The sequence below is a fragment of the Hippopotamus amphibius genome, chromosome 12 (genome assembly GCF_030028045.1).
Source record: "Hippopotamus amphibius kiboko isolate mHipAmp2 chromosome 12, mHipAmp2.hap2, whole genome shotgun sequence".
Classification (NCBI taxonomy): domain Eukaryota; kingdom Metazoa; phylum Chordata; class Mammalia; order Artiodactyla; family Hippopotamidae; genus Hippopotamus; species Hippopotamus amphibius.
The window spans coordinates 75,540,206-75,560,071 of NC_080197.1; the positions used below are offsets into that span (position 1 = coordinate 75,540,206).

At 59.9% G+C, this 19,866-nt stretch overlaps 2 protein-coding genes across 3 annotated transcripts; one reads left to right on the plus strand and one right to left on the minus strand.

Annotated features, from left to right (window-relative positions):
• Positions 1–181: 181 nt before the first annotated feature.
• Positions 182–12,295, plus strand: IFFO1 (intermediate filament family orphan 1). 2 transcript variants are annotated; one of them, XM_057703862.1, is made up of 9 exons: positions 182–954; positions 4,633–4,693; positions 4,796–4,891; positions 5,563–5,703; positions 6,593–6,750; positions 6,852–6,972; positions 7,239–7,334; positions 10,415–10,545; positions 11,211–12,295. In XM_057703862.1, exons 1-9 carry the CDS (start codon positions 185–187, stop codon positions 11,317–11,319), a joined length of 1,683 nt encoding a protein of 560 aa, XP_057559845.1. In that variant the 5' UTR covers positions 182–184; the 3' UTR covers positions 11,320–12,295. The 2 variants fall into 2 exon arrangements, with proteins under 2 accessions (XP_057559845.1, XP_057559846.1); XM_057703863.1 differs by having other exon boundaries at positions 7,242–7,334.
• Positions 12,296–13,065: 770 nt separating this feature from the next.
• On the minus strand, positions 13,066–17,455 carry GAPDH (glyceraldehyde-3-phosphate dehydrogenase). Its single transcript, XM_057702656.1, has 12 exons — positions 17,325–17,455; positions 17,025–17,065; positions 15,159–15,258; positions 14,973–15,079; positions 14,764–14,854; positions 14,523–14,638; positions 14,352–14,433; positions 13,957–14,108; positions 13,797–13,875; positions 13,623–13,706; positions 13,441–13,538; positions 13,066–13,341 (listed from the first exon to the last, which is right to left on the minus strand). Exons 2-12 carry the CDS (start codon positions 17,045–17,047, stop codon positions 13,272–13,274), a joined length of 1,002 nt encoding a protein of 333 aa, XP_057558639.1. The 5' UTR covers positions 17,048–17,065; positions 17,325–17,455; the 3' UTR covers positions 13,066–13,271.
• Between the last annotated feature and the right edge of the window lie 2,411 nt (positions 17,456–19,866).

The following is a 19,866-nucleotide window of genomic DNA, read 5'->3' on the forward strand; positions in this document are numbered from 1 at the left end:
AGCCTCCAATCGAGCCTTTCATTGGCTTCTTCCCTGCCCTCCTCCGCCCAGCTGACCTCTGCCCCTTCCACCGAGCCGTCTGATTGGCTGCCCCCGCGTCCCCCTGGCGCCTCATTGGCTCTCCTCCCTCTCCCTCCGTCCCTGCTTCTGCCAGGGTCTCCATCTCCCAGCAGAAGGCGCAGCCATGAATCCGTTATTCGGCCCCAACCTCTTCCTCCTGCAGCAGGAGCAGCAGCAGGGCCTGGTCGGGCCGCTGGGGGACCCCTTGGGAGGCGACCACTTGGCCGGCGGCGGGGACGTGCCCCCGGCGCCGCTCGCCCCGGCCGGCCCGGCTCCCTACTCGCCTCCCGGGCCGGGCCCGGCGCCCCCCGCCGCCATGGCGCTCCGCAACGACCTGGGCTCCAACATCAATGTGCTCAAGACCCTGAACCTCCGCTTCCGCTGCTTCCTGGCCAAGGTGCACGAGCTGGAGCGCCGCAACCGACTGCTGGAGAAGCAGCTGCAGCAGGCGCTGGAGGAGGGTAAGCAGGGCCGGCGGGGCTTGGCTCGCCGCGACCAGGCCGTGCAGACCGGCTTCGTCAGCCCCGTCCGACCCCTGGGGCTGCCCCTGGGCACCCGGCCGGCTGCCGTCTGCACTCCGTCGGCGCGGGTGCTGGGCTCGCCCGCGCGCTCGCCGGCCGGCCCCCTCGCGCCCTCCGCGGCCTGCCATCCGGCGCCCTCCACCTCCACCGCCTACTCCTCGTCGGCCCGCTTCATGCCTGGCACCATCTGGTCCTTCTCTCACTCCCGCCGGCTTGGGCCGGGACTGGAGCCTACTCTGGTGCAAGGGCCTGGCCTATCGTGGGTGCACCCCGACGGGGTGGGCGTCCAGATCGACACCATCACCCCCGAGATCCGTGCGCTCTACAACGTGCTGGCCAAAGTGAAGCGCGAGCGGGACGAGTACAAGCGGAGGTAGGGACCGGGAAGGTGGGGACGGGGGTCAGCTCAGGCCACACTAGGACCCGGGCAAGGTGTGCGTCCAGGAGCCGGGAGCAGTTGGGGCCCAAGAATCGGGGAGGAGTAAGTATGAGTACAAGTTCCTGCTGTGTGAGGAGGAGCTTGGAAGTCCTTAGACAGAGTCGGATACCCGGAGGCTAGAATCCACAGAGAATGCAGAAGTCAGACTCGTGACAGGAAGGAGGAGCCTAGGAGCAGAATACTGCGGGGGGGGCGGGGGGACCCTTGTTTTTCGTCTAGGCTGCAGTGTTTGGATGACTCTGTTAACTGTGGGGTTTTGTAATGTGTAAAAGGGACATGGGTCAGAGAGGCCGCATCTGGGCTACTGCTTACCCCCCAGTCTCAGCCCTCAGAGCGATTCTGATATAAGCTCCACATACTGATCCAAAGTTAGAGGCAAAGGGTGTAGCGTTAACTTGGGAGTCTAAGTGAAATGAGAAGCGGGTGGGGTGGGGCTGCACCTTGCAGTAGGTGATCCTGCCCAGAGTTTCCCAAAACCATCTCCTTGGAAGCAGCGTGCCTGCTCCAGTTCCATCCGAGAGGCTCCGGGGACCTCAGGGCATTTCTGGGAGTAGGTAGAAAAAAAGGGTGGGGGTGGAGAAAGAGTACAGGGAATTCCCTAGGGAACGGGGAAGGGACTGTAGTTGGCCCAGGGCAAGTGGAAGCTGGGGGATCTGAAAGTGCAGGGCCGAAGGCAGAGGAGGTGTGAAGAGGGACCCGAGTAGAAGAAAGTTGGAAATATGGACACACCCTTGATATAAGGCAACTGGGGCAGGCCTGGTCACTCTGAGGATGAAGCATTGGCTTTCTTCAGGGAACCCTGTGGGATAGCACAAGGGGCCAGGACTGCTGGCTGCATCCAGGTGGGTCCCCTAGAGGGTTGATAACCAGGCTGTTAGGACGGGAGCATGAGCATGGCCAGCACTTTGTGGACTCTGTGCCCAGGATACCGTGGTTGAAGACTTAAGATGACCATCGGAAGGAGGCTTTGCCTTCAGGTTTAACCTCTTAAGGAGCTACTCTGACCCCTTGTGGGCAGCTCTGGGAATTACCCTTGCAGCCCAGAGGAGCAAAGATTTGTCTGGTGGAGATTGGCTGAATGTTCTTGGAAATGACTGCTGAGTCTGGGGGCGAACTTCAGGGATATGGAACCTGCCAGAGTCTAGCAGATCACAGATCAGCAGGCTTTCTGAGGTTGAGTCCTGTCCTCATGCTGGCTGGCTTCCTTAGTCGTAGTCCATGATTTAAGTGTCTTTGGGAGTGTCAGTTATCTTAAAACCATCATTCAGATGCCGCTCAGAACCATCCTGCCCCAGCCCCTGTAGGAGTTAATTAGCACACTCAGCAGTGGAACATGGACAGTTCTGGAATACACCCATAACCACAGGAACAACTGCTGTTGTTGGGGCATTTTGTTTTGAACTGAAAGAGTATTTGTCCTTGGTCCAGCTGTCCAGGGCAGCAAAGAGTTATTCCTCAGGGGCTGATGAGCTCATGGCTCTGCAGCACACTGCTGTGCAGAGGGCCCCACGGCCGGACTTGGACGGTACGTGACACTGGCAGTTACTCCTTCTTCCACCCCAGATCCCCTGCTCTCATTCTGTTCTCTTTATAGCAACGCTATCTCCTGTCTGTAGCCTGGAAGACGGGGCACCGCTGGAGCACTAAACTGGGGAGGGGCTGAGGCCTCCTGCTTCTGTGTTCAGCTCCCCTGCCTTGTGTGACCTTGGGTGGATCTCTTTTTCCTGGTCTCAGTTTTTCCGATATAGGAGTGGTCCCTGCTTCCTCGTTTCACTCAAGGATGCCGTTTATTTGGAAGAAAAGTGTTTGCTCAGTGTAGAATACATGGAAATTGCTCAAGTTCTGCCCATGTTTAGAGAACCTTGTAAGTGAGACCAGATTTGAATGGAGGTCAAAATGAACCCATTTGTGGGAAAGTCTGGCTGGAATACAGATAGAATTCTAGTGAGCTTCCAGATGGTTTCTTTTCAGATTTTTTGTTTTAACCTCGTAAGATTTTATTAATCTTAATTCTTACCTAACTTCCTCAAGTTTCTACCTGAAACAGTTGAGTTCACTCTCCTGTCCTTCCTGATGTGTCTTGTCCGGAGTTATTGTCCCCTTGTCAGTCTCGCTTGCTTCCTCCAGGGATGCATGGACCCCAGGGGCGTCAGGGTACCACATCCCATGCCCTCATGTTGCAGATGAAGAAACCAAGGCCCAGAAAGACAAAGGTCTTATCTAAGAAAATACATAACCTGATGCTGCTGGGGCCCTTCGCTGGTCCTGACTGTCTGAATGAGAGTGCCAGAGCGAAGGGGAGGAGGACGTGGAGCCGGCAGGGAAGGCTGGGCAGGGAGCCAGGAAGGTGGGAGCTGGGCTGTGCTGAGCCAGCAGCGGCGGCCGGTGGAGTCCGGGCTGGCTGCCTCCTCTCCACCCAGCCTCCAGGAGGGGCAGCCGCGGTGATGTCAAGGATTTATTATTAGGAACACTGCAGTGCGGTTGTGAGTGAGGAACAGGACAGCAGGAGAGATGGGCCTGGAGGAGGAGCCCCGGGAAGAGAGCTGAGAAGCACCTGGGAACAGAGATGGAGGGAAGGGGAGGAGAGGACCGAATCCTGGGCCTGCAGAGTGTGTTCTCCGTGCTGCTTCCTCACCACCTTTCTGGTGTTGCAGTTTCTCTTTTGGTGCAGTTCCCCTCCTTTCTCAGCCTGGAGGAAGCTTTTCCAGGATGGGGGAGAAGTGCTGGGCTATTTCAGTGGGGTCTGAGGAGTCCTACTATTCCAGCCGACCTTGTGAGGCCCCCAAATCAACCCTAGGCAGGGGTGTTGCCCCCGCCATAGCCCTTCTGTCTCCGTGCTGAGGAGGACAATGCGCTGGCTTGCTCCCAACCTTGGCCAGGAGTGTCTTTTAGCCAACCTGTGGCCTTGGGCTCTGCATTCTGGAGCCCAGGAGGCGCTGCCTCTAGTTCTCATCCACCACGCTAACAAGGCACTTTTCCACGCTCCAGTTGCCCTGTCCCTCTGGGTGTGGGTACTTAGTGATCCCAGGCTCTGCTTGCACCCTGCATCTCTCTGTGGCTCACCTAGGGCCTCTGGGTGGGCAGTTTCTGGAGCCTGTGGGGATGGACTTCGAGCATCTCCTACCAGGCTCTTGACCAACTTCGTTGACGCCATGTGTGTCCCGCAGCTGCTTTTACAGGGTTAATGGTACCACAGAAGGTAGGGCAGCGAGCTAGAACGAGCTCTGTTCTGGTGTAGGCAGGAGGTGGGAGCCCGGATCTGAGGACTGAAGGTGGGAGACTGGGCCGGGTGGTGTGGGCAGAAGGAGGGGGACCAGGCCAGCTAGACAGCTGGTCGGGCCGGGGCCTGAGCTGGCCGGGCCCTGCCAGGAACCAGAGCAGCTGCAGTTGCTCTTAAATGATGCAAGGCCAGAGGTTCCCAGAAGGCAGCTGGTGAGCTGGGCGCTGGCGGGGAGCCTGGAGCCACACGTTCCTGCCTGGCTCCTCCCTGCCCGGCTCCTCCTGTCTGGGGAAGCAGACCCAGGGCCTCGGCCTGAGCCAGACAGGTGGGGGGCAGGGAGCGGAGGGCGGGGAGGACCCTGCACCCAGGTGCTCGTCCTTCACTGTCTGCAGGTGGGAAGAGGAGTACACGGTGAGGCTGCAGCTGCAGGAGCGTGTGAACGAGCTGCAGGAGGTGAGGGCTGCCCCTCCCTGCCCCGCCTTGTCCCGCCTTCCCCTGCCCGCTGCCCGCTGCCCACAGGCAGTGAGGCTCACGTCCGGTGTCTCCTGACTGTAGGAAGCCCAGGAGGCTGATGCCTGCCAGGAGGAGCTGGCCATGAAGGTGGAGCAGCTGAAGGCCGAGCTGGTGGTCTTTAAGGGGCTCATGAGCAATGTGAGTGTGGCCACACCACCCCTCGTCCCTCACCACTGCCGCTCCCCGCCACCTGCCCGGCTCAACCCCGAGGCTGCCCGAGACCAGGGAGCCGGTCTGTCTAGCTCCACCCTGTTCACCGACCGTCCCCTCACTTTATGGGCTTCCATGTGTTTCCCCCTTGCCCACCCCCGCAATGAAGAGAAGAAGAAAGAAGTCCCTGTGGCCTCCTTCATTATTCAAGGTTGTTTGCTCGCAGTGTGGCCCTGGGCAAGGTCCTGAACTGCTCTGCCTTAGTTTCTGGGTCTGTGGAATGGGGGAGTAAAGTATCTGCTTTGCAGGATGGTTCGAAGGTCGTGATGAGTTAGGACAGAGCTAGTTCACTGTCAGCTAATGTTGCCATCACTACAATACTCTCTGCACTCTCACAGTCAGTCCCTCTCTCTCTCTCTCTCTCTCTCTCTCTCTCTGGGAGCCTGCGTTCCAGGAGGGAGCCCCCTGCATGTCCCAGGCGCTGAGCCACGCCCTCCAGAGGTCGTCTGGCCAGGGAGCCAGTTGTCCTGGGCAGAGTGCTGGAGGGCACCCAGGAAAAGGGGAGCCTTCTGCTGGGAGGAGCTGCCTGACTGGGAGGATGCGAGGACGTTGCGGGGCCCTGAGGGCCCCCCTCACGTCTCCCTGTGCTCCCTGCACAGAACCTGTCCGAGCTGGACACGAAAATCCAGGAGAAGGCCATGAAGGTGGACATGGACATCTGCCGCCGCATCGACATCACTGCCAAGCTCTGCGACTTGGCTCAGCAGCGCAACTGCGAGGACATGATCCAGATGTTCCAGGTGAGGGCGCCTCGGCCCCGCCCCGCCCCGCCCCGCCGCCCCGCGCCCCGCCCGAGCTCCGCCGGGGAGAGGATGGGGCCCCCGAGAGCCCGGTCCTTGGCCGGAGCAGGGCCCTGCCCCTTCCCGGGGACCTTGGCGCGGCAGCCGGGCCCTGGCGGGACGAGACTGGGGGGCGAGGGAGAGGAGGCTGGAGCTGTCTCTAACGCCGTCTCTCCCCTCCCCTGTCTCTCCCGTCCGCCTCCTCGCCTCTGCCTCTCATCTTCTCTTGCTTCCTCCACAGAAGAAGCTGGTTAGTTTTGCTCTCAGGCAAGCTTCTTGCGTGCCCGCCCCGTTTCTCAGCTCCCCGGGCCTCCTGACCCGCCGGGCGCTCAGCGCAGACCCCCTGCCCTCGATCCTGCTGCTCTCCCCCTTCTCCCCCCCCCACGCCCATTCTCTCCGCTCCATTTCTGTCTCTCCCCTAGCCCCCTGGCTTCCAGATCTGGATGTGACTCAGGGTCTGCTTCGTCAGCTCCGCGTCCCCCTCCTCCTTGCAGCCTGAAACTTCCCTCTCAGTTCAGTCATTTCACTAGAAGACTTTTTTTTTAGAAAAGCAAGCCTCCGGGCCATTATGCACACCTTCCTGTGGTCACGGCCAGCCATTTCCCCCGTATCTTACTGCTCTGTTTTCTCTGTTTCTTGTCTGTCTTCCTCCTAGTCTGCAGCCCTGTCCCCATCCGCATCCGTCTGTCTCGGCGACGCTGGTGTTTCTGTTCCGTCTTGTAACCGTGTCTTCTCTCTGTCCGCCCGCCCTTCCCGCTGGTCCATGCTTCCCTCCCCCGCCGGCGCCCACGCCCTTCTCCTCACGCACCCGGCCTCGTCTCTGTAGTCTCTGCACTTGTCTCCCATTAAGGTCCCGTCCATGGGGGGGCGGAAGCGGGAGCGCAAGGCCGCTGTCGAGGAGGACACCTCCCTGTCGGAGAGTGACGGGCCCCGCCACCCCGACGGGGATGAGGAGGAGAGCACGGCCCTCAGCATCAACGAGGAGATGCAGCGCATGCTGAACCAGCTGTGAGTCCCGCAGGCCCCTCGCCGCCCCCTCCCCCGAGGCCGGGGCTCCCCCAGCAGCCCCCTCCCTGCCACCGCCGTAACGCGGGGCTCCCTGTCTCTAGGAGGGAGTATGATTTTGAGGACGACTGTGACAGCCTGACTTGGGAGGAGACTGAGGAGACCCTGCTGCTCTGGGAGGATTTCTCGGGCTATGCCCTGGCCGCCGCAGAGGCCCCGGGAGAGGTAACCGCCCTCCCGGCCGCAGGGCCCCAGCTCCTCCTCTCCGGGCACCAGGCCTGTCTCCTCCCTGCCCGCTGTCCACCCTGCGCTCTGTCTTCCCTTTGTGGCCACCGTCCGTCACCTGCTTCTCCCTCGTCCTTGTCATCGTCCCCTCTTCTCTCCAGCTGCCTTTAACCTGACTCTCTCTCTCTCTCTTCCCCTGCCTTGCCCTGTGGCGACCCGTCCCACCCCTCCCCTCTGGCCTCCCCCTGCTTCCCTTTCCACTCCAGCAGCCGGAAGACAGTTTGGAGAAGGTGATTAAAGATACCGAGTCGCTGTTCAAAACCCGGGAGAAAGAATATCAGGAAACCATTGACCAGATAGAGGTAAGGCCATGAGCTGAAGCCAAGGGGCCCAGGTTCCCGGTGGGGCATGAGTGGGACTACAGGTGCAATGGCCTCACCCCTGTGGGACCCCAGACACCGAGGCCTCTGCATTTCTTCCTGGCAGGGGAGGAGTGATCTCCCCACCGTAGCACCTCTGGTGGGTCCTTAAGACCTCAGGCTGAGGAGGGAGGCAGACAGATGTGGGTTCAAAGCTCAGCTCTGTCACTTGCTTCCACTGTAACTTTTAACAGACCTCTTCTTCTCTCTGAGACTTCTTTATTTGTAAAGTGGGGTTTGTTTTTTGGCTGCATTGGGTCTTCATTGCTGCGCACAGGCTTTCTCTAGTTGCAGTGAATGGGGGCAGGCTTCTCAGTGCAGTGGCTTCTCTTGTTGTGGAGCACAGGCTCTAGGCGCACGAGCTTCAGTAGTTGCGGCGTGTGGGCTCTAGAGAGCAGGCTCAGTAGTTGTGGCGCACGGGCTTAGTTGCTCTGCAGCAGGTGGGATCTTCGTGGACCAGGAATTGAACCCATATAAAGTGGGGTTCTTAATAATATCTCCCTCAGGGTTGTTTGACGGTCAAGTGAAATAAGGCACAGGAGGAGCGTGGGGCAGTGTCTGTCTCGTAATCAGCACACCATGTAGTCATTGCTTTCTTTTCATTGTTGTTGTTATTATGGTCAGTGCTCTAGCTGAGTCCACGCAGATGGCCTTGAACTTTGCTGCTGTCTCCGCTCAGCCTTTGAGCCGGTGGAGGAATCTCCATTCTTATTCCCTAGCCTTGAGGAACCTTCTCGAGATGCTAGTGGAGCTGGTGCTGTAACTTAAACTCTAGGCCTCTAGGGGTGGGGGGAAGGATTTGTGGCACCTGGGACAGAGGGGTCTTCGGGGCGAGCCTTGCATGTGATTCCCGTGAGCCCTCCTGCCCGAGCGTGAGAGGGTCCTTTCCAGGCACTCTGACTTGGAGATGAAGCTGGGGGGCTTCTGGAACTCTCAGCGTCTCTCTAAGCCCGTTGCCCTCACGGTGGCAGTGCAAGTTGAGGAGTTATTTTCCTACATTTTCATTCTCCCAACACACATCGGCTGGACCTACTCCTTTAAGCAAAACCTGTTGTCGTTGCTTTGCCCAGGCAGACAGATGCTCAGTTTTAAAGACACAGCCAGGGACGTCCCTGGTGGTCACGTGGTTAAGACTGTGCGCTACCACTGCAGGGGGTGACGGTTCGATCCCTGGTCAGGGAACTAAGATCCCCACGTGCATGGGCGAGGCCAAAAAAAAAAAAAAAATCACGGCTGGATACGTGTCACTAGCTGAGGAGCTGGGAGGGGGAACGGCACTCAGCTGCCCCGTTTACCCCATCCAGCTGTCCTCCTCCTCTCTGCACCTAGAATGGCCTGAGGGGAGGTGTCGGGAGGGCACACACAGTGGTGTTGGTTGCCGTGTTGCTTCTGACCATCCAGATGGGGCACCGGAGCTCCCTTTATCTCAGTGAACTTTGATCTCTCAGGGGCCCTGGGATGGAGGCAAGGACCATTTCCATCACTGGATGATAGGATCAAGGCCCAGGCGGAGGGTGGGAGGGAATTCCTTCTCCCACCCCTTCCCCTCTCCATCTGGCCCCAGCCTCACCTCTCTGCCCTGCCCTGCCGTCCACCTGGGGTTTTCAGTGTGGCTTTTGGGGTCGTCTCCTTCCCGCGCAGCCCTGCTCTAAACGTGTGGAGGCTGGCGGCTGTCCTAGCCTCGTGTTCTGCTGGAATGTCTGGTTCATAACCTTCCTCCCTGCCTTGCTGTGTGAGGGGCTGCAGAACCCACCTCTCCTCTTTAATGCCGGCTCTCCTGAGGTGCAGGAATTGAGATGCAGGTGGCAGCCGGTCTGGTCGAGAGCTGGCGGCACCATATCTCCTTCCTGGCTGAACAGTCCGCGTGTCCTGCCCCAGGACGTGCTGCTGCTGGGGGCTCCGACGGGGGTCCCAGCTCTGGAACCAAGGCTGTCGTTCAAGCCGTGCTCGCCAGGGCTTCTGACCCACCCAGGCCGCCACCTCATCCCCACGCTGCTGTCCTGACCATCTCTTTGTCTGGCCCTGTAACTGTTTTCTTTTCTCTCTGAGTTCCCATCCCCTCTGCCCAGTTCACATCATTCACGGGTGGTTTCCCGCCCTTTCTCTTTGCTCTCAGGCACTCAAGCAAATCACCTCCGAGCAATTTTAGTCTGCCTCCCCCTCTGGCCCCTGTTCTTTGTGCCCAAAACAAAGAGAGGCAGCAGATTGCCTCTGGCCCAGATCTTTTACCGCTGCTGCGCCCGCCACTCAGCTCTGCCTCGGGGCCTGTGGCACAGAGTCGGGCTCTGGGAGGGAGACTGCGTTTCCTTGACTCTGAGCCCCACATCTTGTCACGTGTAATGTGTCTCGAATCGGGCTGCATCTCGTGGCCCGTCGGACATTCAGCGCGGCAGGCAGCCCTTTCGTTCGTCTCTGAAAAGGGCTTGCAAGTGAGAAGAGTAATGAAAGGAAACTGGTGGTGAGAGAGCAGAGCCCCTTTCAACAGGGTGCAGCTGGCCTCGTGTGTCTCGTAGCTGCTTCTCGAAGTTACGTAGTGAGTCTCTGTCGAGGTGCGGGGCGTGCACACAGGGATGAGAGGCCCGGTGGCCAGCCCTGCCAGGAGCTGCCAGCTTGGAGAGGGGGACAGGCCAGGGGCACAGCGCTGTGTGGGGAGTAAGGGCCAGAGCAGGCCCTGTGGGAACCCTGGGAGGGGGCAAGGCTGTCCCCATGTGCCGCCCACCTGCTCAGGAACACCCCTCTTGTTTGCGCCCACAGCCCCCTTCCTCGCAGCTCTCGTGTGAGTCTGTTCAGAGAACGCAGGCTTGGAGCAGATCCCTTAGCAAAAGCCTCTGCGGGCGAGGCTCCCGGGGAAACTAGGAGCAGCGATGGTGTACCGGGTGCCTTCTGCCTTGAGCTGGTTTAGTTTAAAATCTGAGCCCTTCACCTCCGCGCCCCTGCCCGGGGTGCCCTTGGCAGGTTGGCCTCCTGAGGGCTGGGGGCAGGGGCCCTGCTGACCCAGCGGCCCTGCCCCGCCCCCGTCACAGCTGGAGCTGGCCACGGCCAAGAACGACATGAACCGGCACCTGCACGAGTACATGGAGATGTGCAGCATGAAGCGGGGCCTGGACGTGCAGATGGAGACCTGCCGCCGGCTCATCACCCAGTCCGGGGACCGGTAAGGGCACCTCCCAGGTGCAGGTGGGGAGGGGGCCGCATCCGGCACCCCTCGCGGGCGAGCCCTGAGACCGTCCGGCAGCAACTCAGCCCCGCCTTGCCATGGCCCAGCCCCGCGGCTCCCTGCCCTCGGCATTTGGACGATGTGGGTGTCCATCTGAGGTTGGACGGCCGAAAGCTCGCCACGCCACCGACTGGCGGTTCCGCTGCTTAGAAAGGCTGCTAAAACCCGGCAGGGGTCACAAGGGGCCGGTTTCTGTGTAAAGTCAGGGCCATAATTTGTGCCTTTGACCCTGGGTAAGTTTTTTAAAAATCACAAAACTGCTACATGGACGTGAAGCTGGGGCCACAGAGCCAGTGCGCTCAGGCTCAGGCGGCGGTGCATGCTGGGACTTCGGATGTTTCTGAATTCAGCCTCTCTGAGTCCCCAAGTTAAAGTGGGGACTGTCTCGCCCAGCAGGGTGGGTGGGGAGGTTCCTCCCTCCCCTCCCCTCCCCTCCCCACCTCCCTCACCTTGCATCCGCCCTCTCCCTGCATCTGCCCTCACCCAGTGATCCTCCTGCCCTGCCTGAGATGCTGCTCACCTGCCTGCCAAGGGTGGGAGGGGATGCCAGCCTTGTCGGGATTCCTCCCTGCCCCGAGGTTACAACCGGTGTTTTTTTCTAGAAAGTCTCCTGCTTTCACTGCGGTCCCGCCTAGCGACCCGCCGCCACCGCTGCCAAGCGAGGCTGAGGACTCCGATCGCGATGTCTCATCTGACGGCGCCGTGAGATAGGGACCTCCTCCAGCTCGGCCCCCTGGGACTCACCTAGGCGGGGGGCTGGGGGGCTCACGGAAGGGAACGCCGTTTGTCCTGCAGCACCGAGCCTGGCCCCGGGGACTGGGCGCTCCTCCCCAGCTTCCTCCCTCAGTCCTCGGCCTCTCTAGTGTTCTGGGGTGTCTGGAGCGAGGCTTGGCCTGCCCTTCCCGGGCGACTCCCTGCACAGCCGGCTCTCCTGCCTTCATGCGTGGGTGTCTGCTACTTGCCCATCTTTAAAACGCTGCCAGAGCGCTCGTGGCCCCTCATCCTCTCCACTGAGTAAGGAATGTGATTGTCCTTCCTTCCGTCCCTGTGGCCTCGAGCCAGCTGGCCATCTTGATTCTGTACTGGTGCTACCTGGCCCAGGCACTGGTATGAAGGGGATTAGGCTGGACGGACCTTCTGTGGCTTGTGCAACAGAGGGGGCTTCCCTCCGTGTTGAGAGTGGAGGGTGTGGGACTGAGCAGGGCACTGTGTCCCCGCTGTTGTCCAAGTGCTCATGGCTGGCTGCCCGTTGACAGCAGAGAGATGTGACTGTGACCCTTCCCTGGTGGAAGTGCCACGCATTACAGGGGCCTTAGTGCATCTGGTCCAGGCGGCTCCTGGGTCTGACTGGGTGCAGCATCGTGGAGGGAGAGGGAAGCTCCTGCTTGTCTCCCGGTCACCATCGGCTGACAGAAGGGTGAAGCCGCGTGTGCGCACGCACGGGTGTGTGCGCGTGCATGGGAGCATGTATGTGGGCGTGTGGGCGCGTGTGTGCTCAGGCATCAGCTGAAGGTGTGCTGCCTCCGTGCCTGTCACACACTGAGACCAATAAGCTGAGTAAGAAGACGTTCTGGACTCAGAAAAGCTTGGAGAACGGGGGCAACGAGACCGAGGGTCCCTCAGCATCACTGCCTGAGACAGGCTGGGTTGAGCTGACGTTTGAGTGGAATCTAATAATAATGAAACTGGCGACTATTTATTGAACACTTCTGTGTCACTGTTTCTAGTACTTTCTGGTGGTGGCTTCACAGTCCTTTCTGTGGGGTGCACTAGTTCTCATTGTCTCATAAACTCAGGTGCAAGGCCTGCCGGTGCAGAGGTTTTAAGTAACTCGCCCAAAGTAATGGTAACTCAGGTGGCAGAACAAGGGCCTCAGCCCTGGTCGCCAGCACCACGTCTGTGCTTTTTCTCATTAAACCCACATGTATCCAACGGGTGACAGATGACACGGGAGTAAAGCCATCCAGACCCTTCCCTTGGTTCAACCTACTGCAACCCCTCTGGAGACCCTAGGGCACCCACGCAGCTGCACTGCAGATGGTCACTAGGGCACTGAGACGTGCAGCTGCCAGGCAGAGCTGGCTGTGCTCCATGCTGCTGCAGAGGTCAGCTCGCTGGCCGGAGGCCAGGTGGACTCTGCCCTTCCTGTGCCAGTGTCACCCTCCAGGGAGCTGCAGGTAGAATGGTGTCTGGATACATGGAACCCGGCCATTCCTGGCTCGGCCACTGCAGTCTGGAGCACAGCAAGTCCCTGTAGCACCCAAAGGCTTCAGAGAGGAAACTGGGGCAATGTGAGGACAGGTGGCTCTCAGAGGAGCAGTGTCCAGGCAGCACACCTCTAGACCAGGGGGCAGTTTCTGCCTGGTTGGGTGTTCTCAGCAAGATCTAGTTCTCCTTGGCCCCAGGCCAGCCTCCCTCCCCTTTATCCCAGACCCTGGAGCAAGACAAAACCATAGGCTGGGTACAGTGTACTTTATTGATGGTACATGACAAGGTAGGGCTCCCTAAGCCCCTCCCCTTCCTCAGGGGGTCTAGGATGGAAACTGTGTGGAGGTCGGGAGATTCTCAGTGTGTTGGAGGATCGAGTTGGGGCAAGGACTCCCCAGCAGCTGAGGACCTCTCTCTTCCTCTCATGCTCTTGCTGGGGCTGGTGGTCCAGGGACTCACTCCTTGGAGGCCATGTGGACCATGAGGTCCACCACCCTGTTGCTGTAGCCGAATTCATTGTCATACCTGAAAGGAGGAGTTAAGGGTTGCTTTCCTGAGCCAGGCACCAGGGGGCAGCAGACAACCACATTCTGAACCATCATCCCCCACGCCCCAGCCACATACCAGGAAATGAGCTTGACAAAGTGGTCATTGAGGGCAATGCCAGCCCCAGCATCAAAGGTGGAAGAGTGAGTGTCACTGTTGAAGTCGCAGGAGACAACCTAGGAAAGGGAGAGGACCAAGTATGGAACCCAGTCTCGCTCACTGGGGCCAGATGGACACCAAATTCCCTGACCCATCAGTACCTGGTCCTCAGTGTAGCCCAGGATGCCCTTGAGGGGGCCATCCGATGCCTGCTTCACCACCTTCTTGATGTCCTCATATTTGGCCTGACAAGGTAAATAAAAACAGATGGTTATTCAAGTTCCAATCTTGCAACCAACCCCCCAGCCCACCAAACCACTTCAGCTGGAACTTACAGGTTTCTCCAGGCGGCAGGTCAGATCCACGACCGACACATTAGGGGTGGGGACACGGAAGGCCATGCCGGTGAGCTTCCTGTAGACACAAAGAAGCTGAGTCAGCACCACGCCTCCTGGTTCCCCAGGTCCCCAGGGCAGAAAAGCAGCAAAGTCTCACCCATTCAGCTCAGGGATGACCTTGCCCACAGCCTTGGCAGCGCCAGTAGAAGCAGGGATGATGTTCTGGGCAGCCCCTCGGCCATCACGCCACATCTTCCCAGAGGGGCCATCAACAGTCTTCTGGGTGGCAGTGATGGCATGGACCGTGGTCTGGAAACAAGGAAGAGGAGTGAAGGCCCTGCCTAGTGCTCACCATGCCACACCCCTCCTCCCTCCTCCCAGGGGAAGAACTAAGGGATACAGTGACCTGAGCAGATCCCTTGATGCCCCTCGGCCCCCCAGGGCCCCAGGGCTGTGCGCTGGAAGGGAGAAGGATCCCATCCTGGGTGTGAACAGAACGTGCCCTGGCAAGCCCGGGCTGCTCCCCGCCCCCTCCCCCCGGGTCAGTCATACCATGAGTCCTTCCACGATGCCGAAGTGGTCATGGATGACTTTGGCCAGGGGGGCCAAGCAGTTGGTGGTGCAGGAGGCATTGCTGGAAACAGGGAGGCAAGTCAGGGGCATGTCCATCGTGTACCACACAGCACCATCTGCCCACGTCTCCACCCCCTCTGCCGTGCTCACCTGACAATCTTGAGGGAGTTGTCATACTTCTCATGGTTCACACCCATCACAAACATGGGGGCATCGGCAGAAGGGGCAGAGATGATGACCCTCTTGGCTCCACCCTTCAAGTGGGCCTGCAGCAGAGGAGTAGTTACAAACCAAGGCTCTCCCTCTGCTGGTCTAAGTCCGCTTCCCCCAGTCCTCCTGTTACACCAGAGCCCAGTCAGCTCCCCTCCTCCACCGCCTGCCCGCTGCTCACCCCGGCCTTCTCCATGGTGGTGAAGACACCGGTGGACTCCACCACATACTCAGCACCAGCATCACCCCATTTGATGTTGGCGGGATCTCGCCTACAAGGGAAGACAGGACAAAGCTCAGGGACACGGGGTGCCATGGACCCAAGGGGGTCACTACGTTCTAGTACCTCCTCCAAGGAGAATTTCTTCCTGTTCTGTCTCCCACACTTACTCCTGGAAGATGGTGATGGCCTTTCCATTGATAACAAGCTTCCCGTTCTCAGCCTTGACTGTGCCGTGGAACTTGCCGTGGGTGGAGTCATACTGGAACATGTAGACCTGGGGGAACGAGGAAGAGCATCAGGCACTGCGCCTTGGCCAGGCTCTGCTCCCCGCCAGCCGCATGGGCGGCACTCACCATGTAGTGAAGGTCGATGAAGGGGTCATTGATGGCGACAATGTCCACTTTGCCAGAGTTAAAAGCAGCCCTGGTGACCAGACGCCCGATACGGCCAAATCTGAGGGAGACAAGAGGTGAAAAGGCATGGGAAGGGAGGAGAGGGTCCTCCTGGGTGTGTAAGCCACCCTGGCCCACTCATCCTCTTTCAGAGGGAGGAAGATGTCACTTTGCTACCACCAGAAAGTCCCAGGAGGGCTCATTCTATCTTCCTCCAGCAACCCTGCCAGGCCAGGCTGGCCACAGAATGAAGGCTCACATCCTGCCCGAAGTGAGTAGGCGGCTCAAAGACCTGCCCACCCCCGGTCATCTGAAATTTGCTGAGTGACAGGGTGGTGCACTGCTGCTGCCACCTACAGTCAGGCACGTGGCAGGCACATGGCATTCATCACGCCCACTATCTGCAAACGCTTTCCTGCTTTCCTGTCCGGCCCAGCTTCGGGCTACACCCTCTAGAGGGCAAAGACTTGTACACTCAGCATCACCAAGCACAAAGGGTAAGAGCAAAGGTCAGAAGTGAACGGGCCAGGGAAAGCCACCCCCCCTTCCCCACGTCCCTCCTACAAGAGGCAAAGACAGAGGGAAAGTGAACGGTCTCTCAACCCCTCATCCCAGCATTCCGAGTTGCTAAGTACCTGTGCCCCCTAGCTCTTTTCTAAAAATCAGGAGTGGGAGCAACAGATGTTTCGGTGTTGGGGGGCAGGGGCAGGAGGTGGAAGAGAGCAGAAGCCCAGGCCTCCAGCTGCAGAAAGGTCAGGCAGCTATATTTAACCCCAGCTCAGGGTGGACTAGGGATCTGGTTTCTGGAAGATGGGATGGGGAGAAGGGCAGGATTCCCGAGCCTCACAGACACCTAATCCTCCTGGTGACCTTTACAACCTGGCCTTTAGGGTTGGGTCAGCTCTAGGCATGGATGGCAAAAAGGTGCTTCGAGGAGGGCCGGTGTGAAGAGAGGGGCTGCAGCTCTGGGAGCCATTTTGTGGTGGAAAATTTCTAAGTACCCATGACTCAGCTTCCCCAGCATGGCACCAAGCCACCACTACCACACCTCTCCGGAAAAAGGACAGGAACCGCCCCCCCCCCCCGAAACACAGGACCACCCCCATAAACCCACGTTTTTGATTCATCAGAGAACCACTTAGGAAAAGCATCCTCTCATTCCTGGGGGGGGAAATCTGACTGGTGGTTTAAAGGATGGTCTAGGGTTAGCTTGTCAAACCGAGGTCTAGCTGAGCAAGAACGGAAAAGCCTGGCCTCACCTGGCTTACAGGAATAAAAACGACTCCACCCCATGAGGCAGGGGTAGGAGGATTAGTCACAGGCAAGGAAACACAAAGACTGAAGGGCTAAGGAAGGTTTCCTAACGGCGGTTCATTCATTTCCTTCCTAGTTGCAACATGGCGGCTGGGTTACCGCAGACCACCCCTCCCCGCTGGTTCCGCGAGCAGCTGTGCGTCCTGCATCCAGGGCTGGGGGCACCGACTGGGGGTGGGGGCATGCTCCTCCCCAGCACGTGACCCCGCAGGGCGCGAAAGGAAAGAAAGAGCTGGGGGATTAGGGGATGGCTCCAAGAACTGGAGACGCCTGTGTATCTGCCGCAGGTAGTGGAAGGCTCCGCCAAAGGAGGCGCAGCAGCCGGGGATGGGGACACGAGGCCTTGCGAGGGCCTCCTTCAGGTCTGAAAGCTGACCTTGAGTTCTCCTTGGCGGGGTACGACCACCCCATCCAGGCCCCCACGCTCTTGCAGAGACCTAGTAGGGCAAGACCTACAGACGCAATTCGGTGGAGACCGCAGGACTTACTGCCCCACCCCACCCCGTAACTCACCCGTTCACTCCGACCTTCACCATCTTGTCTCAGGGACGCAGCTGCGGGCAGAGGAAAGTGAGCATCAGAGCGCGGAGCCAAGCGGCTGGAGTCCGGCGCTGCCCTCCCCGCCCCTCCCCCAGGCCTCCATCCCCGACCTGCACTTCCGCACGTCCTTCCTCCCGCGCCAGCAATGCGGGGGCCCGGCAGCGCGCGACCCCGACCCCGGCCCCCGCAGCCGCACCCCCGGCCCGCGCACGCCCCTCGTCCCTTTCGGGACCGTCCCCATGCCCTTTGTGGCGCCTCTCCGCCAGGATTTACCTGGCACTGCCCAGAAGATGCGGCTGTCTGTCGAACGGTAAGGAGCAGAGAGCGCAGGGGGAGGCTGCAGCCCGGATTTATTGGGCAGGGGCGGGGCGGGGGCGTGGTGACGCGGGCTGGCCTCGCCCAGTCCCGGCCTCGGGGCGCAGAGGCCTGAGCTACGTGCGCCCGTAAAGTCGCGAGTAGCCGGCCTCCCGCTTCTTTTGGACCCGCCTGGTTCTTCAAATCTGCACGCACCGCGCGTGTGGGTTGAGGACGGAGAGGGGGAGGGGACTGAGACTGGTCCAAGGGAGGAGGGGACTGGGGATGGTGCCTGGCGGGGAGGAGGGGGGGAGTGCCGGAGACTGTGAACTCAGGGCCGGGGGCCCTGGTGAGAACTGAAGACATCCAGGAGCCAGGGACGTTAAAGTTGCTGCACGGTTGTAACGGGAGGGCTTGGGGAGTCGGTTGGATGGGGAATTGGAACTGGAGCCAGGGACAGCTTGTGGCTGCAGACTCCCCCTTCCCCTCCCCTCCTCCCCCCTCCCCCGCCGCCTTCGCTCCCCCACCCCCCGCCGCCTTCGCTCCCGCTGCCCAGCTTTCAAAAGCTGAGGAACTTCTCAAGGCTCTTCGGTAGTGACATAGACACTTCAGAGGAAAAGGCCCAGGAGGGGCCTCCCGCAGGGCCCTTCCCAGCCCCCTTTACCTCTCCCCACCCTTTGGCTTCGGGCCTCTCTGGGCCGGGGGTCGGAGCTGGGCACTGGGCTCTGGGGGCCTGGAGCGGAAGGAGGCTCAGGAGGAGGCATGAGGGGGAGGTTTCTGCACTGAAGGTCACGATGTCCTGCAGCGCGGGCAACCTGGAGACCTGAGAATCCGGGCAGACAAACCAGGCCCAGTGTGCACCGGCTGCTCTCCCCCAGGCCCGGGCTGGGGCCCTGGGGGCGGGATAGCATCACCGTTGGGGGCTGGGCCGGTAGAGGGCCGGAGGCCTCCCACAAAGTGGCTCCTGGGAAACCGGAGGGTTGTGCCGCCTGAGCCGGGAGACAATGCCCCTTTCACCCGGTCCAGCCCCTCCGGCCCTGGGCGAACAGCAGGACTTGAGGGCGGAAGTCCCTCCCCATCCTGGGACGTGCAGGCCAGCCCTGGGAGCCAGGGCCTCTCCTTCACTGGCTGCGTCCAGGGGATGTTGGGGGCAGGGTGAGGAGTTCAGAAGAGGGAAAATATTGGAAGGTCTTGGGCACATGGTGGGAACAGGCCCCCAGCCCCTTCCCAGTATGTGATGTGGAGGAAGGAATCCATTTCTCTCCAAGCCCAGTGAGTCAGAAGCCAGCGCTGTGCTGGGTTTGTGAGCTGAGGATGGAGGAAGAGCTGATTCTGAGGACTTGAAGGGTTGAGGGTTTAGAGGGGGTGGGGTAGAATGGACATTACCCATCAGCAGGTGCTGGGGGATGGAACTGGGGCCTCTTTGCTGGCCCAGCAGTAACCTGAGACCAGCCCCCTTTTCCAGCTGAAAAGCCCGTGGCTAAGTTTAGCCTGCCTGGTGATAACCTTTGCTTAAAAGGAAGAGAGCACGCTGTCCTGCACCCCGATGCAGCCTGTCTCTTCCCTTTCAGGGATTGCCCTCCCTCCTTGGGGCCCCAGATACGAGGTCAGCTGTGGCTGGCAGCCATCTGCATGGTCCATGCCCAGGCTTTGCAAGAGCAGCAAGAGCAGGGCCACAGGGCACCTAACAGTGAGGGGAGGCGGGAAGCGCCACCCTGACGAGTCTGCTGGGGAAGTGGAGGGGAGACAGCTTCCTCCTCAGGCTCCACTAGAACCACAGCGCTCTCCCTGACAAGGGCCAGGAGGCCCCCCCACCCTTCTGTGCTACCAGCACTTTCCCCTTGGCCGCATGCTAGTCATTTCTCATTACCATCCTTTGCTGAGAAGGAGCTCAGTGCTTTGGGAGCATGACTGACGCAGTCTGCTGTTGTCATGACAGCAAAGACACCAGTGTAGTCATGACAGCAGCCTCACTGCCTCCAGTTCAGGTGACTCAGCAGAGAGGGACTGGGGAGTAGGAGGGGGTGGACCAGGCCTGCATCTGAGGGGCTGACTTCCTGCAGACCCTGTAACATGGTGAGGCATCCCTGGAGACAGTCCCCAGAGACTGTCTAGAGCTGAAGGGGAATCATGACCTGATCTCCCATCAGCCTGGCCAGGGGCACAAGTCGGGGTAGGGGCAGGACAGAAGCCAGCCCTTGGTGGAGAGGAGGGTTTCTCAACTTCAGCTTCACTGACTGACATTTTGGGCTGGAGCGTTCTTTGTGGTGGGATCCGTCCTGTGCACCGCAGGGTATTTAGCAACATCCCTGGCCTCTACCCGCTGGCTGGCGGCTGGTAGCGCCCCTCCCCCTAGGTCGTGACCACAGAAATAGTCTCTAAACATTGCTGAATGCTTGCAGGGCACTGCTGAATGCTTGGAGGGCAAAATCACCCCCAGATTGAGAAGTGCAGATCTGGAGTCTAGACGCTGCCTACTTTTGCAGTGGGGCAATCCTGCCACGTGTGCGGAGTGGGGAGG